The sequence below is a fragment of the Mus caroli genome, chromosome 17, assembly GCF_900094665.2.
Source record: "Mus caroli chromosome 17, CAROLI_EIJ_v1.1, whole genome shotgun sequence".
In the NCBI taxonomy this organism is placed as follows: Eukaryota; Metazoa; Chordata; class Mammalia; order Rodentia; family Muridae; genus Mus; species Mus caroli.
The window spans coordinates 44,972,557-44,990,716 of NC_034586.1; the positions used below are offsets into that span (position 1 = coordinate 44,972,557).

At 47.2% G+C, this 18,160-nt stretch overlaps 2 protein-coding genes across 2 annotated transcripts in view; both read left to right on the forward strand.

The window, feature by feature from the left end:
* Positions 1-562: 562 nt before the first annotated feature.
* On the forward strand, positions 563-12,359 carry Trem1 (triggering receptor expressed on myeloid cells 1). Its single transcript, XM_021149743.1, has 4 exons — positions 563-608; positions 2,366-2,722; positions 6,909-7,092; positions 9,972-12,359. Exons 2-4 carry the CDS (start codon positions 2,452-2,454, stop codon positions 10,072-10,074), a joined length of 558 nt encoding a protein of 185 aa, XP_021005402.1. The 5' UTR covers positions 563-608; positions 2,366-2,451; the 3' UTR covers positions 10,075-12,359.
* Positions 12,360-13,162: 803 nt separating this feature from the next.
* Positions 13,163-18,160, forward strand: part of LOC110284354 (triggering receptor expressed on myeloid cells 3) — an 11,617-nt gene continuing 6,619 nt past the window's right edge. The window contains exons 1-2 of the mRNA XM_021150079.1: positions 13,163-13,326; positions 15,021-15,371. Coding sequence (XP_021005738.1) covers positions 13,281-13,326; positions 15,021-15,371 — 397 coding nt within the window. The 5' untranslated portion in view covers positions 13,163-13,280. The remainder of the gene's footprint in view (positions 13,327-15,020; positions 15,372-18,160) is intronic.

Here is an 18,160-nt window from a genome sequence, read left to right on the forward strand (position 1 = left end):
AAAGGTTTGAACAGAGCTTCCTCATGGAGGTCATGATCCCAGCTCTTCAGCGAATGCTGGAGCTCTCATACGCGCTGCTGTGTCTTCATCTGTAACATTCCAGTGAGTCAGAGCTTCTGTAATGACAACCCAAGGGTGGAGCTCATGTCTGTCACAAAGGGTGCTTCAGACATCCTGTGATGAAATAATCAAAGTGGATTCAACAAACCCCTAAGCCTCTGCTGGCCTGTCTGTGAATATGGGGACATTCTGCCACCCTCTGCTTCTTTCAAAACTTTTTTATATTTTTCTGAGACAGGACCTCACATAGCCCAGGCTGACCTCACATTTATTATGTAGCTGAGGATTTTCTTGAACTTTTTTCTGATGTGCCTATGTCAGTCTCCTGAGCTCTGAGATTACTGGTGTTCACCATCACTGTGGGTGGGAGAGTGCAAGGATGCCCGTTGACAAGGTTTCCTTAGAGATTTAATTGGCCTTTGAGCCAGGCTCACCTACAGAATCCCCCATGGATACTTGAGGGGAATCTTACCAAGGCCAGATGAGGACAGAGCAAGCCTTCTGGAACCTGACATCCCACATGGGCAGGCAAGGGCTCTACTAAAGTTGTAAGTCTTGGTCTGTGTGGGTGGTTCATGGCTGCATGAGTTTATGCATAGGTGCATGTGTGTGTGTGTGTACATGTGCTTGAGTGATGTATGAGTGTGTGCATTGCGAGTGTGTATGTATGTTCATGCACATGTCTGTGAGTACATGTGCTTACTTACAAGGATGAATGTATGCATGTGCATATGTGTATGTATGTGCATGTGTGCATGTGTGTTCATGCACGTGTCTGCATGTATGTGTGTGTGTATGTGCTTATGTGCATATGTGACTATGTGCAAGTGCCTGCGTTCATGTGTGCATGTGTGCGTGTGTGCGTGTGTGCGTGTGTGTGTGTGTGTGTGTGTGTGTGTGTGCGTGCGCGCTTCTGTGGCAGCTATAGTAAGAGCAGCAGCAGAAGTCTAGGGAAGCGAAAGGCCAACTCACTGCTCTGGCATTCATTCTGTCAGTGCCTTTGTTGGAGAATGACATCCAGGCACTCATGTTCCTGTTTACAACCACTGACCCCCAGTGAGGGATACCTAACACCCAGTGGGGGGGGGACCCTAACACCCAGTGGGGAACACCTGACACCCAGTAGAGGACATCTTATACCCAGTAATAAAACGTGGCTGATTTCTGTCAAAAGTAAGAGGGATTTATTGCCTTATGTACCAGGGAATCCAGCTGTGCTGGCTTAAAAACACAACTAGGACCACAAGTCAATTGTCAGTCTCCCTGCACCCCAGTCTCCAGTTTCCCTCTGCCTGTCTGGCTCACTCTTAGGTAGCTGATTCCTATAGCACTGGAATTTCACACCCTGAGGACCTTCAACCTCTACATAAGCCTTTGAATAGTCAGAGAACAGGTTTTGATGGGCTCATCCTAGTCTCAAACCCATTCTTAAAGCAATCGGTGTGGCCAGGGTTTTAGGGTTGTTTAAGCCTCCTCATGGGTGTGTCCTTGGGGATGTGGGCAAGCTCATCAGCTGAGCCATATAGGGATGGCTGCCCTAAGAAAGGACGGAGCACTTTGTTACTCAAAGAAGGGAGGGAATGATGCCAGACAGGCGGAATTCCCATCCATCCTGCCCGGGATGCCTTAAATTACTTCTTTTTCTTGATGCTTCCTTGGTGTCTCATGAGCTGACGGTCTCTTTGTCCTGACTTTGATGGAGCCCCCCAAACTTCCTGTGCTCAGAGAATGTCTTTGTATCTAGTCTTTACCTTGGAAAGTGCTTTCCCGCAGGATTTCTCTCCCATCATGCACTGGTCTCCAGTCAGGCAGTTTCATCTCCCTAGGATCATGTAGAGCTAGAGAAATAAACAACATAGTTAGTGAAGTGCTGCCACACAAGCATGAGGACCGGAGTTAGATCCGCAGAAGCCACGTAAAAAAAAAAAAGCCAGACCCATCACTAATCCCGGCACTAAGGCATCAGAAAGAACTGGATCCCTGAGACTCACTGAACAGACAGCCCAGCTGAGTCGTCCAGTTCCATGTAAAACGTGAGAGACCTTAGGAGAAAATGAGACAGCTAAATGACAGTATTCTGAGGTATGAGCGATACCTGAGGTGGGCCTCTGGGCAGGACAGGCTTGCGCACATGCACACACACAATAGCATGTACTCAGAAAAGCATTATTTATCAAGTTCAATTTCCACAGACCACAAATCATTGACTCTTGTACTAAAACAAACACCAAACAAGTCCTTCCCAGTTGAGAGTTTGGACAGATGTCATTCCCTACAGAGCCTGATTCTCCTTTTCTGTTTATAGAAGTCAAAGCTGCCATTGTTCTAGAGGAAGAAAGGTATGACCTAGTCGAGGGCCAGACTTTGACAGTGAAGTGTCCCTTCAACATCATGAAGTACGCCAGCAGCCAGAAGGCTTGGCAGAGGCTACCAGATGGGAAGGAACCCTTGACCTTGGTGGTCACACAGAGGTCCTTTACAAGACCCAGTGAAGTCCACATGGGGAAGATCACCCTGAAAGATGACCCTACCGAGGCCATGCTCCACGTTCAAATGACTGACCTTCAAGTGACAGACTCTGGATTGTATCGTTGTGTGATTTACCATCCTCCGAATGACCCTGTTGTGCTCTTCCATCCTGTCCGCCTGGTGGTGACCAAGGGTGAGTGACCAGGAAGTGTGTGAGGAGAGGGCAGAGAGGGCCAGACATGAATGGAGCCATTGGGGTACGCTGTGTGAAGGTGTGTCTCTGTGTATTCAATTGTTAATTCTGTACAGTGCTGCTGAATATTGGCAGGATTCTGGGATTGGTGTTTCTATGGTCCATTGCAAGGCTTTTCTATTTCGTAAATATCCAGCTCTTCCTCGCCTGTCTAAGGGAGTCTAGGATTGTATCCAATAGGTTGTAATAAAGATCTGACAGCCACTAGCTAGACAGGAAGTATAGGGTGGAACTTCTGGAGAGAGGGATGATGGGAGAAGAAATGAGGTGCAGGAGATTCTCCAGGGACAGGGGTGAGTGGTCTGACCAGGGCGGAGTAGAGAGGCAGAGCTGGACACAGGGCCATGTGTAATGTAAGTGCCAGGATAAGTGTAGCATGGCTAGGAGACTGCCCTGGCTAGCAGGCCGAAGCCTGAAAATATTAAAAAGGCCTTTGTGTCATATCTTTGGCAGGGACAAGATAATCCTGCTGTGTGGGGCAGTTTTTCTGATTTCTGGGAGCTGGGTTTTCTTCTGAACTCCTCTTGTCTGCCATTCAAGGCTCCTGGCAGGCACCAGGTCCAATAGTAATTAGGGGTTCCTGTGTGTGGATTCCCCTTTGGAAAAGGTGGGCAGTAGACTTGGGATATGATTTAGTTCTGTTTCTGAGACCGATAATCAGAAGTCATGCCCTTAGGAAACCTGTCTTCTCTAACTAACCATGTAGCTTGCTTTAATGTTTCTGCAGAACAATGTTGTAGCCAATTTATAAACACAGAACTATACATTTAGAACATTTTCTGATTCAAAAAAAAAAAATAAGATCTGTTCCTTCTAAGGTCCAGGAGAACCCATAGTGCCATTTTCTTTTCCTTTCCATGAGTCACGTCGGTTCAGGCCACGGCCACCTAACAGGCAATCTCTGGATGCCCTCAAAGACTTCCAGAGCTTTTAAGGCCACCCTTCCCTCCCTATGTGCTGCTGATGCCATCTCCCTCACCATCACCATCCAGAGGTGGGAAGGGCCAGAGAGGATGCACTTAGACTCACACTGGTTGCATTCTATTCTCCAGGCAAGGATCTAGTTTCAACAGCCAGGGTTGGGACATTGCCAGTCTCTTGCTCAATGCTGGACAGTCCCTCTTCCAGAGGGGTTTTGCTCAATGCTGGACAGTTCCTCTTCCAGAGGGGCTTCTTTCTGGAACCTCAGAGTCCTAGAGGGAAGCTTCCTCTGTTTCCCCCATGACCTCCTATGCGACCTATGGATCCTCCAGAATTTCTGCAGATCAGTGTGGCAGCACACTACCCTACGTGCTGTTCATTGAAGGCTTCTTTTGGGCCAGAGAGACTTTTAAGTTTGTTTGTCTGGAAAGTGTCCATCAAGCCTCTCCATGGCAACCTTGGCAGTTTGGCAGATCTCCCTAGGAGACCGTGGATCCCTTTCAGATTTTCTTGTTTCCATATCCAGGTAGATGTGCATAATGGGATGCCAGTTCTCTTTCTCATCCTAACAACCTCACAATGCTTAAAGAAATCAGCTAGATTCACTTGAATCACACTGTCATTTAATCTGAGGACATAGACTGCATTGTTGGCAGGCAGAGCCTTCATTCGGATTTATAGGGAAATCTATAATAAACCAAGGTCGGCCCCTTCATCCTCAGATCCACCAGGCTTAATGAATCCACCTGGCTCTCCAGGGCTTGTTCCACCATTCTCCTCCCTGCCTACCTCTTACTCATGCCTGTGGGATTAAATCCCCACACTTTCCCAGTCACTCATGCTCCAACTCTCTCCTGATCCAGGGCACCCTCCAGACTCTTGCCCATAAACACCCATGCTACTGAGGTGGTTTTCTGGAGATGAACTTTGCCAACCATAGATGTTGGTTTTTTGGTTACATTGACTCGGTGGCTGTAGGATCCCATCTGAGTGGGATACAAGAGAGAGACTATGGCTCATAGCTGCGTTGATGACCATAGCTACTTGGCCATCCATAACAGCTTGACTGCCCATAGGTATTCTGCGGAGAGAAACTTCTCAGATCATAATTAGCCAGCTGTGAAGAGAAATGGCTGGTGGGAGGGTGACCTCAAAGAGAGAACCAGGGGATCAGAAATAATAATATATTATATATTATAAATAATTATACATGAATGACTGGAAAGTTGACCTCAGGAGGCCTTGCACAAGCTATGTCTTATGCCAAACAAGTTGATTAAGAAGTACAGTATCAGTTGGGCATGGGAGCCCTCACCATTATTCCCAACACTGGCGAAGATAGAGACAGGTGGCTCTCTATGAGTTCAAGACCAGCCTGGTCTATATGAGTGAGTTCTAGGATAGCCAGAACTACATAGTGAGATCTTGTCTCAAACAAACAAACAAACAAACAAACAACAAACAGTACAGTATCTATGTGATTTGCAGGGGAAACCTGAGACATCATGCAGAAAGCTATCATACAACAGGGTAAAGACAACAGGATCAATCAAACAATATTGCATTAGGGGAACACAGGAAGTCTCAAGTGTACTCTTGACCAAGCACTCATCAGCCATGGGACTGTCAACTCCACAGTCTTTTCAGTGGGGATTCCCAGGTTGCCAGGAGCTGAGAACCTTAAGTCCTTCAAGGCTCTGGCCCTAGCCTCAGAGCAAACCTTTCCAAGTTTGTTCCTGGGCAAGAACACAGAACTTGTATTCCCTGTGTCTTTTCATCAAGGTCTCTAAGAAAGTCCAGGATCAGTCTAACTCCTAGCAGAATGGGATGGGGGTAGGGTGACTGGCTGCAGGAGGTTGCTCCCGTTACCTGGGGGGTAACTGTAGTCACTCTGTCCACATCCTAGACAGGGCTGTTTCTAATTCTCTGTGCTAGATTAATACTAACTAATCTCAGCAGACATTTTACTCTCCCATGGTCTTGGTGGTTGGTGGCTGATGTCCACAGGATAGGTAAGCAGGCTTAGTGCTGTGTGCCAACTAAGCTGCATAGGAGGTCTTAGTGGTGGTGACAGTGGTGGTTGTAGTATCATAGGCACATGTCGTACCCCTGGACAGGCTGGCGATATGCCTGGAAGGCAGATGGAGGCTGTCTGAAAGAAGTTGCATATGCAACCTCCACATAAAGCCTGGGTCTCAGGTTCAGTCTGGCCTGAGGCTGACATCAGCAGGGTGTCCATTGGTCTCGTGTATTTGTGGCCCATATAACTGGGTTGTGTGTGCATGTCCTTGAATTGACTGGGATGTGAACACTGCAAGCCTGCTGGCTTGTGGGTTGTCTGTGGGTACTGCAATCCATGGTTGTTATGTTTTCTTCTGAGGAAGCCTCTAGCAATCTACTATCCTCCTCCCAAGATGTCATCAGTGCCCCTCCCATGGGCTTCGAAACTGTATCTTAGGTCTTGCTGTAGGCATGAACCACATGAAGACCTTATTTCAAGTGCAGACCCTGCCTCAGTAGACCTGAAGTGACACTTGCTTACCAGGAACAAGTTTCTAGAATCATTTCTGTAGGGATCATGCACTTACAAATCCCCACTGTGAATTTCTGAATTCTCTAAGGAAGAGTCGGTACGGTGCCTTGCTGGGCTCTACACCCCAGTGAGTAACAGTGGATGTGTCAGGGATGGCAGAGAGGGAAGGAACAGGCCTCCTGAAAACAAGGAGAGACTGTGCCAAACCCAAGATGGATCTCAGTCACAATATCCAGTAAAGGACAGCTTGAGGGTGATGTGACTTACAGAGGTAGCGGGAATGGTGTCAGGGAGAGAATGGGGCAGGTGGAGAATGAGCAGCAGCAGGCAAGAGAATGCTCACAACTCAAACAGCCCAAGAAGTCTCTCCTCATGCCTCTTCCCACCCTTCCTCCTTTTCTCCTTCCATTCCATTTTTTACTGCTTTGGACTCAGGATGACTTTACACTATTTCTTTGGATTTTAGCAAAAGAAAAACTTGCTTCTTGGATAGCCATGTTTATTTCCCTCCTCAGCTCCATTTTTCTTCACCTACTCATCTGTCCATCTGTCCATCTGTCCATCAATCCATCATCTATCCCTCCATCTATGCATCCACCCCCCAACCCATATGCACATCCATCCATTATCTATCCACCCATTCATCTATCCACCTCCCTTGTCTTCTTGCAGGTTCTTCAGATGTGTTCACTCCTGACATCATTCCTACTACAAGGCTGACAGAGCGTCCCATCCTTATTACCACAAAACACTCACCCAGTGACACAACTACAACCCGATCCCTACCCCAGCCCACTGCTATTGTTTCCTCTCCTGATCCTGGAGTCACCGTCATAAATGGGACAGGTGCTGACAGGTATGTTTTCTTGGCTCCTGGTTTGGACACCCTTCATTTTTTCATCCTTGTGTTGAGAGGATGTGGGGATGAGGATGTGTGGTGGGTGTGCCATAGTCTGCGTCCTGCAAGGGAGTCTGGGTAACACCTGAACTTGCTTCTATCAGAGGCAGCAGGCCTGGGGTATATCTATTCTTGCACCTGTCATTGGGTGATGGGGGCCCTAAGCAATCCATGGGTACATGGAGTCCCACCACCTCACGGGCCCACAGTCTGGACAAAGCCCAGGAAAGAGATAGGTGAAGAGCTGCTATGAGGGGAAGTGCCCTGAAGCCCAGTGCATGACAATAGCTCAGAGCTCCAGGAACACAACACAACATTGCCAGGTTAGACTTCCGATGCAGTGCAGTTAGCAAAGGCCAGAGCAGGGCCTTTCTAGCAGCAGGTTACTCTGGGGGCTGAGGCTGGGACAAGGGAAGGTACTGTGGCAACCACAAGATGAGAGACAGATGCCAACCTCCCTGTATTGGGTGCCTCTCCAGCACTGTCAGCTGGTGAACTTGCCAAGTGGCCTTGGGGATGTTGTCACCCTGATAGGAGATAGTTCAGGAGGCTGGAGTGGGTGTCAGCACACAGGGGGATGTTACCCCAGTTCATCACCATTTACATGACTACATGTACTGCTTTCAAGATTATTGTTTCGATTTATTCTTTACTTGAGATCAATTCTATTTCCTAGCAATTTTCTATACCTCCACTCTATCTATCTATCTATCTATCTATCTATCTATCTATCTATCTATCTATCTATCATCTATCAATCATTTCTATATCTCTATATCTACATACCCATATTAGAGCATGTAGTTTACACACACACACACACACACACACACACACATGCTTATTTTTAACCTGCCTTCTGTCTGAGTGGCTGGGTTCTTCTAAGCCTCCTGTGGCTACCTTGCCTCACCCTTCACTCCTTGCTCAACATTCTAAATCTGTCCTCAACTTAGTTGCCTGGTTGCATTCTCCTTGCTAAGCCCCCTAAGTCTGCCCTCATCTTAGTTGCATTTCTAATCTCCTGTTTGCTACCCCAGGCCCAATTATGGACAGTGGCCAATGGCCACTCCATTCCAGATCTCACATGGCAGATGGCTCTCTCTCCCCCTGAAACATAGTGAATTCCCTTTCTTCTTTTCAGCATCTCCTAGCCTGTCCGAGGGAACTAAGAAGTCCTGCCTCTTCTGCCCAGCCATTGGCTGTTGGCATGTTTATTCATCAATCAAGAACCAGTTGGTGAACAGGACCTTCAGGGCTCACAGAAGATTCCTGATCAAAGCATCAGAAGCCCCACCTACACTATACATACCATATATCTATACATCTATCTAATCTATATCTCTATATCTATCTAATCTCTAAATCTGTACATCTACCCTTCTACATTTCTATACATCTAATCGCTAGCCCTGGTTGGAGCAGAATTGTAGTCTGGACTCAGACCAACAGAACTTTACACTGCTCTGTATAACTGCACTATACTGATTCACNAAGCCATCTTTGCTGTAGTTAATAAGCAGGTCATTGATCAAGCCATTCCATTCTACTTATTTACTTAGACAAGGTCTCATTCTGTGGCCCATGCTGGCTGCAGATTTGTGATCTTCTGGCCTCAGCCTACCCAATTCTGGAATTATTGGCATAAGCCATGTCTGGCTTTGTTCACCATTAAATTCTTATATGTAGAGGGTCTGAGGGCCTTGTACTTACATATAAGCACGAGGGGAACCAGTATTGTTAAGCATGCAATGTTGTCTCTTCAAAGGAAGAGATGAAAAGCCTATTTTCTGCCAGAAATCTGGGAATGGTGACCTCTGCCCTCACAATCTGTGTGGTAACATCACACCTGCCTGGCTGTCCCCTCCCGACTTTTATGTTTATCTCTGACTTTCTTCTGAGATCCTTATCTTGAGCATTGTTTCTCAGTCAATAGAACCCATCTTCTTGGAAAATGTTATTGTACTTTGAAAAGAGTTTCAATGTTATCATGTTATTTAAGCTTTGTTTATACATAGGATTGAGTTCATTACAATCAGGGAAGTCATTTTTCTAAATTGTGCTATAGTTAAGTATGCCTAAAATAAACTGCTCAGGGTCAGACCCTAGAAGCTTCAACTAACACCAGTTACTGAATTTGGTAGATCCACACTTCCTTCTTTCCTCACGCAGTTGGAAATTCTGCTGCCCATGTTTTGCAGAGACACCCCCCCACCCACACACACACAATTATATGTCATTAATACTCCATGCTGCTTTTGTCTGATTCATTGTCGTGTGCTCCTTTTGTCTCTATGTCCCATCATGCAGAGTCTGTGCATCCTTTTCTGCTTCCCTACCTGCCCAGGGTCAGGCAGGGTTCTCTCTCCTCTATGTGTCTCTTCCTTACATCTATTGCTCCCTACCTGGATCTTGGAGAAAGATTTTGCTAAACTCATGACAAATCCAAAGTGGGCTTTTCAGTCAGATTGGGTTCTTCGTGGTTTCTGGATGAGGAAATAAGGCTAAAGGTACAGTGACTACCCCCAGAAGAGGGTCAGAGTACTGACCACAGAGATGACATCCCCTATATGTGAGCCTCACTCATTCCACAGAGAAGGCCAAGATGCAGTGATAGCCCTTCCTCCTTTATGGGTCTCCTAGACCTGAGAGCTCTATATTCTCCACTGCACGCCATGTCTAATTGGTTATTCTAGGAAGTGACCCTCTGAATGGCACAGGGCCAGAGGCTGTGGGGAAGCTGCAGGAAGGACCTAGGTTGAAAAGATTGTGTGGGAAGAATTTTCTACTCCATGGTTTGGATGTCCATTGCACCAACCTTCAACCCCCTTTCTCCACAGTGTCTCCACATCCAGTGTTACTATTTCAGTCATCTGTGGACTTCTCGGCAAGAGCCTGGTTTTCATCATCTTATTCATTGTCACAAAGAGGTCATTTGGATGACAGAACTTGAAGCTATACAATAGTGACCTTCAGCGGTGTCTATTTCACAGGAGGAGCCGAGGTGGTAGGGCTGAGGAGGAGCTATGACATGAATTGAACCTGTAATCACGGGTGACATCTAAGGCTCAGGATATCCTCAGCTGACCCTGCCCACTCTCCTCATTTTATCCATCATCTAGGGGAGGTGCTCTGCACCCTTAGAAAAGGGGAAAACATTCCCAGCACACTCTGGCCATTCCCCCTAAATAGTTGGACTGGCCTGAAATAAAGAGAAACCCCAGAGCTTCCCCCTGCCTCTTGTTGTGGGAGTCAAGAAGATTGCAGGTCACCACTGATATCCCCACCTCTTGTCCTTCTCCTGGATGGTATAATTCTAGTCATTTTAGCAGGGCCCTTGCTCATGAAGCAGCCTGCCCTCCTACCCTCTGGGGCCTTCCTCTCTGGGAGTCAGACACTCAGATTTCTGTCTGCATCTGTGGTCCTCTGAACACTCCCAACCATGGACCAAGAAGACATGATCCTACCTTGACAATAATGCAACTGGGAGAGAGAAATCAAGTTAAGCTGGATGCTGTTGCCTGGGAAACACCTGGAAGAGATAGTATCCGTAGCATTGGATCAGTACATGGAGGGAATCAACATGCTGTGTGCATTTTATTATTGACTTCTCAAGTGCATGAGGGTTAAAGTGTATGTGATCAGAGTAAGGCCACTGAGGTAGCAGGCCATCACATCCTGGCAGAAATGAAATCTAGAGAGTTCCCTTACTCAAGGGCTCCAGAGTCAGGGAGATGGGGAGCCAGACTCTGCTGCTAGCTGAATGCCTTTTTGCCTGGACTGAGACAGGGTCTAGCATGGCAGGGGGGCAGGATCCTATCTCAGACTGCCCCCTGTGTGCCTCTACCTCCCACTCACCTTCCTTCACCTCTCAGTCTCAGCCTGGGTACCCTGTGGCTCCAGTGTTTTCTCTAGGGCACACTGGCATTTGCTTGTTTCCACCTCTTTGGGGGCTACAGACATTGATCCTGTGGGTGGGAAAAGGATGGTATATCAATTCCTTCTACGTCAGCAGTGGTGGGAACCAACTTCATCGTAAGGTTCCCAAGAGCAAACCGCATCACCACAAAGCATCCAGCTCACTTGATCGCACCCAGAAGGCTGAGGAGTGGCTGACCCACGTATCTCATGTCAGGAAAGCACTTACCTGTCAGGGAGACTTTCCCTTCCTCCTCCTGTGAAGATCCCAGGTCTTAAGGTGTGCTTCAGTCACATAAGGACAGTTCACTGTTAACATAGCTCTCTGTGAAACTCCACCCTGGGGTGGCAATGCTGAGCACAGGGTATTTACAGCTGCATAATCTCCAGTCTGCTGGGAGAGGCCGCAGTGGAATCCACTTTGTGTTGGTGCTCTGGGACACATCTTTGGAGGACTGATACAGATGCTGTTCATCTCAGTAGGTTTGTTTTCTGACTGAAGAATCAAGCAGGGGTTTATAGCCCAGGGGCTAAAATGCTTCTCAAGAAAGCCTGGGGACCAGAGTTCAAGCCATTAGAGCAATGTAAAAAGGCTGTTTAGGGTGGGCCATACCTATAATCTCGGCCCTGGGAAAGCCACGACCGCCAGTTCTCTGGGGCTTAGTGACTAGTTAGAGACCCTCTTGTGGTCAGTGAGAGACCTTGTTTCAGAAACAAACAAACAAACAAACAAAAAAACCACAACAATAACAACACACACACACTCACGTTGTATGATAACTGTCATATTTCTTAGGTTATTCAATTTGCAGTAGTCCAGAAACCACCCTGGAGGGGAGCCTCGGTTGATGAATTGTCCCCTGAAGGCATGCCTGTGCTGTATTGCCTTCGCTGTTAATTGAGGTGGGAGGATCCACCCTGTATATGGCTGGTACCACTTCATACGCTGGGCCACAACTGTGTATAAAAATAAGGAAGCCTAGTTGATCAGAAGCAGGCAGACCCCAAGGGTCCAGTTTATCCTCTGCTCTTGACTATGGATATGATGTGACTAGTGCTTAAGTTCCTGCCTCGACTTCTCCACAATAAGGGACTGTGACCTGTGTTGTTGTTGTTGTTGTATTTGGGGGGTGGGGTCAGGGTGCCTTCCCAGGGCATCAGAGTAAAACTGGAACAATGACACATGTCTGTGATCCCAGCACTTGGGGGACTAAGGCAAGGGGCCTGAGGATTCAAGGACAGTTTGGACTTTGTTGTGAAATCCCATCCCAAACTGAAAAATAAATAAAATAAAAGCAGTTGAGATTCTGTGGCTGTGGTGACTGTTCTAGTGGCGTGCAGTGTCTGTGTCCTGAGGTAGCTGGTCTAGTTGGATTCTCAGGCCAGAATCACCGAGGCTGCTTGTTAAAACGCAGATTCCCAGTTCTTCTGCAGGCCTGTGAAGTCAGGGCCTCCGAGGGTGGAACCCAGCTGTGACTGTGCATGCCTGGCTTCCTGTGTGATCCAGCCATGAGGTCTCACTGAGAACTATGGGTACAACGAGATGAAAGATGAGTCAAAGGCTGAGGAGAGGCCTCTGTTGGTAAAGTGCGTGTCACAGCAGCACAAGGACCTGATTCCCAGAAGCCACATACAAAACACCAGATGTGTGGTGTACAGGCATCATCCAGCCCTCAGGAGTCAGAGACAGGCAGCCTAGCCTTCTTGGTGAGGCTCATTCCAATGAGAGATGCTGTGTCAGAAAAACAAGGTGAATGATGTCTAATAATGACATCCGCTTGTCTCCTGCCTTTGGGAGGTGAGCAAATCCGAATGTTCAGCTTCCTTGGCTTGGGGAGGACGGTGTGAGGGGTCGTGGATATGACAATGTTCTGGTATCCAGAGGCAGTGAGTGGAACAGGGTAGGGACCTCAGGTGTGGCAGAGAACGGCAGCCAGCCACAGAGCATTTCTCAACAGATTGTGGCATCAAAGGAGGAAGGAGGGTGTCACAAAAATGGGTTCTCTCCTTTTCCCCCTCCTGTGTCTCCCGAGGCAGCTTCCTCTTGTCACATTTCCCTTGGGGTTTCTCAATGGGACAAAACAGCGGAACCTGTGAGGACAGAAGTCGGTAGGTTTCTATGTGGGGAAGCATGCTCCAGCAACTCTAAGTGGTTTGGCCACTTGCCTCAGGCCATTGGCAGTTAGCACACCAGGAAGGAGCTTCATACAGAGGAGGCAGGGACCTGGGGGATGTCACCGCTGCTGCTATGGCTGGGGCTGATGCTCTGTGTCTCAGGTAAGGAGAGGCAGGTGAGGAAGCTAGAGGACAGGGTGCCAACAAGAGGGATGAAGCTCGCAGAGGGGGGGTAGATGCTAAAAGTGTACTTATGTTCCTCAAGACGGCCTGGGTGGAGGCCAGGGTATATGTTAGAGATGGGTCAGTATTGAGGAAGAGATGGACAGAGACATTGGTGATCCCTCCTGATGCAGCAGGGAGTGGGCTGTGAAACAAGTTGGAGGTTCTTCTTGGCCATATTGAAGTAGAGAAAGTTATGTGGTGGTAACCAGGCAACCCTCTTGCGCTGTGTTGATACTCACCTAAAGGTAAAACCAGGGAGGCAAATCTCCCTTAAAGGAACAATCAACCACGGAGCAACATAAGGGGCAGGTAAAGAAATACATCCTCCAAATTAACCAACAGGTTGATGGAAATATCATGGCTCAGTATTTCACTCACAGTAAATACATCATAAAATAAGTCATGGTGGTAGTAGTGTAACCTACTACCCACCCATGGCAAGAAAGACAGACCAAGAAGGATAAAAAGATTAATGCAGTTGGCACTGTCTGGTGGATGCCCCCCTTAGACAGATGGACAGGGGATGAAGGGGGTTTCTACTTAAGGATACAAGGAATAAACAGAAAGTTCTGTGTGCCAGGCAGCAACGGCCATGTCTGGGCCACCAGACATACAACAGAAAACAATAGAGAACTGGGAATGGTGGGACATGCCTATCATCCTAGCAGTCAGGAGGCTGAGGCAGGACTGTGGGGAATCTGAAGCACTCTATGCTATATGTTGAGCTCAGATCAGCCTGGGTTGCAAAGTGAGATCTTGGAATGAAGGAAATAGAGAGGGAGGGAGGGAAGGAGGGAGGGAGGGAGGGAGGGACAGAGACACATAGAGACACACAGCGGAGAGAGGTAGGGGAGAGGTACAAGAGAAAGATAGAGAGGCAGAGAGACAGACAGATGGGAGAGAGAGAGATGGAGAAACAGAGAGTGGGAAGAGAGAAAGACAAAGAGATACACAGAGACAGAAATAGATAAACAGAGACAGACAGAGAGGTGGGAAAGAAAGAGAAAGAAAGAAAGAAAGAAAGAAAGAAAGAAAGAAAGAAAGAAAGAAAGAAAGAAAGAAAGAGAAAGAGAGAGAGAGAAAGAGAGAGAGAAAGAAAGAAAGAGACACACAGAGAGATGCACATGGAGAGACACAGAGGCAGGAAAGAGAAGTGTGTGTGAGAGAGGGGGGGAGAGNGAGAGAGAGAGAGAGAGAGAGAGAGAGAGAGAGAGAGAGAGAGAGAGAGACACACACACACAGAGAGAGAGAGAGAGAGAGAGAGAGAGAGAGAGAGGCAGGAAGGCAGATGGTGGATGGCTGCATGCACATACACACACATGTCTAGAATTAGAAATGGTGATGCAATCTGGTAAAGATCTTTTGTAATCATTCAATATAAAAATTCCCCACTCTACAAGATGCAGACTGAGTATCTCCTGTAAACACACAGCTTAGATCCAATCACCTGTTCTGGATATTTTGCCCGGTTTATACTGATGTAGACACACATAGAGCAATCAAGAGCTCTGGAATAGTTACAGCGCTCCTAGATTCCCCTGCCATGCTTGCTGGGGTCATGAGTGTCCCAGCAATGTGTGGCTGGAGCAGAAGGCAAGTTGGCTCCATGAAACACGTATCTCCTATTCCAGGACTCCAAGCTGGAGATGAGGAAGAACACAAGTGTTTTCTGGAGGGCGAGAACCTGACCCTGACTTGTCCTTACAACATCATGCTCTACTCACTAAGCCTGAAGGCCTGGCAGCGGGTCAGAAGCCACGGTTCTCCAGAGACTCTGGTGCTCACAAACACCAGGAAGGCAGACTTCAACGTGGCCAGGGCTGGGAAGTACTTGCTGGAGGATTATCCCACCGAATCTGTCGTCAAGGTCACGGTGACTGGGCTGCAGAGGCAAGATGTGGGGCTGTACCAGTGTGTGGTCTACCTCTCTCCTGACAATGTTATCATTCTGCATCACCGGATACGGCTGACATGGTGTCAAGGTGAGCTTCGGTGAACGTTCAGATGGAGTCTCTTCCTGCTCAATAGTGGGCAGGGACCCCATCTTCCAGGAAGAGCTGTTTTAAGGAGGCAGCTCAGGGTAATGGGGGGGGGATTCTAGATCTTTCCTTCTTCCATAGTGTGACACCAGGAAAGTCACATTCTCTGTGCCTTATTTATTTATTTATTTATTTATTTATTTATTTATTTATTTATTTATTGTCTGTAAGACAAGGACGTTGGATGTGGTGAACTCAAAAGCCATCTACTTCCACATCAGGAAATCTGCCAAAGAAGCTGGTAACTGCCACGAGCCACGCCTGCGGCTGATTATTTGTCCCACTGCCTCTCTGTGTCAGGAGGACTCAGGATTGCAGTCATTCACTGTGTTCCCCTGCAGATCATCGAGCTGTAGGACCCCCACAGGCCCACCCCTCTCAAAAGTCCCTGGTACAACTGTGAAATGGCCTAGTTTGAACAATAGGATACCTGCTTATTAAGATTTTAGGTTTTTTTTTAATTTGCCAAAGATATTATTTTTATTTTCATTTAAAGCTATATATATACATACACACACATATATATACACACACATATATATGACATCATATTACATAATAAGACAAAAGAAAAACTATCTCTGAGTTGGACATGGCAACCCAACAGGAGGAAGAGAGTCCCAAGAGCAGGCACAAGAGTCAGAGAGCCACCTGCTCCCTTTCATGGATCTGACTTGTGGTTTATAATGAAGACATGGAGACCTCTATATCGTTAAAAGCTGTTGGCCTTCTGCTGGGCAGTCTCTCAGCTAGCTCTCTAACTTAGCCTTGGCTTTTCCGCCATCCTGCCTCCCTGTATGGTTCTCAGTGCCTGCTTACAGCTCCATTCTGTCTTCGTTCTGCTTCTCCTGAATCTGCTCCATCAGCTTGCAGCTCCTGCAACTCTTCTCTCTGCCCTGAAGTCCCGCCCCCACACTTCCTGCCCCAGATCCAGCTGCCAGTTCTCGATTATATGGAACCATATTCCAGTCTGAACCAATCAGCGGCAAGACAAAAACCTGTTCACGTCTTAGGTTGCCTGTAGGCATTGAGGGCTACCTGACCTTCATCTTTTGGGCTAGTGAGGAAGGACAAGCATTTACATACAGACAACCAGTAATGTGTTATAGAAATAACAGTACCAACATCCTGCCAGACTTAGCTCTCTGCTGGTACAGATTTAACAATTGAAAACACAGGAACACACCTTCACACAGTGTAAGAGAAGTTCCCACAGTCAAGAGTCCCAGAAAAATACTAAGCTAATAGCTATAATATATATGCAAAGAACCATAGATCTCTGTAGGCCCTGTGCTTGCTGCTTCAGTCTCTGAGTGATCCTAAGTGCCTTGCTTAGTTAATTTAAAGAGCTGTGTCCTCATGGTGTCCTCAGTCCCCCGTTTCTTACAATCTTTCCATCTCTTCTTCTGAAGGGTTTTCTGAGCTCAGAGGGGGAGGATTTGATGGAAAACCTCCAGTTTATACTCTCTCTCTCTCTCCATAGTCTGGCTGTGGTCTCTGCATCTGTTCCCATCTGCCAACAGAGGAAACCTCTCTGAGGACAGCTGGACAGGGCACTGGTCGATGAGTATAACTGAGTATCTTTAGGGATCATTTTATTGATTATTTTTTAAAGATTACTTACTGGTTTTTACGCTAGGTCTCTGGGCTGTCTAGTTTCTGGTTCCTGGTTAGCCACTGCTTGGGTGTGGGTTCCTTCTCTTGTAGTGTGGGTTTTAGTTCAAGCCAGACATTGGCTGGCTACTCTCACAAGTTCTGTGTCACCATTGCCTTAGCATATTTTGCAGGCAGGACAGATTATAGGTCAAAGGTTTGGTGTCCACATTTCTCTTTCAGTAGCCCGCAGAGAATCTTCCCAAACTAAAGACACTAGAACCTAGGGGTGAGATGTACATGTAGGCACCAGGTTGACTTCATGTTCAGTGAGTTGTGTGGATGCTGCCCTCAGTAGTAGGGCCCTGATGTCAACTTGCAGAGAACAACCTTTTGTCTAGGTGGTGTGGAGATTTCCATGGGACCCCCTTGGTCAATAGCTCAATTGAATATAATCTAATCTCACTACGGGAAGCCTTGCCTAGCTATAAGAGATGACCAGTTCATTTAATTTTAAAATGTATGTATGTATGTATGTATGTATGTATGTATGTATGTATGCATGTATATGAATGTTTTGTCTGTATATATGTCCATATACCATGTATGTGCAGTGTCCCAGGGAGTTAGATAGTTAGAGAGTTGGTTCTCTGTGAGAGCAGCCAGTACTATTAACACTGCGCATCTCTGCAGCCTCTCTAGCTAAGGAGTCCACGAGAGCAGAGAAGAACAGACAGTGAAGAGCAGGAGTTCACTGCTCTCCGAGTGTTCCTCATTGGTGACGTCACTGCTGGCCCTTCCTCCTTGTTAAAAAGCCTGGCTATCCATGTGGGGAGGTGGCTTGTGGAGAGTCGGTCCTGGTGCCTTGGTTTCAGTGTCCTCAATAATCCCCCATGGGAGATGTGAGTTCAGGAAGCCAACATGTGACCGTCTCATGGGAACAGGCTTAGGCTTGAATCGAATCACATAGAGTCTGTAGGCAGAGTTGAGGGCTGGAATTTTAGCTCAGTGCTGGAGTATTTGCTTAGCATGTGTGAATTCCAGAATTCAATTTAGAGCACTGAGAAAAAAAAAGAAAAAGAAAAGAAAAGAAAAGAAAAAGAGAAGAGAAGGGAAGGGAAGGGAAGGGAAGGGAAGGG

Coding starts and splice junctions, on each gene's coding strand:
- Trem1 (XM_021149743.1), top strand. CDS start 2,452: ATGAAGTACGCCAGCAGCCAGAAGGCTTGGCAGAGGCTACCAGATGGG. Junction 2,723..6,908: donor CCGCCTGGTGGTGACCAAGG/GTGAGTGACCAG, acceptor GTCTTCTTGCAG/GTTCTTCAGATGTGTTCACT. Junction 7,093..9,971: donor AATGGGACAGGTGCTGACAG/GTATGTTTTCTT, acceptor CTTTCTCCACAG/TGTCTCCACATCCAGTGTTA.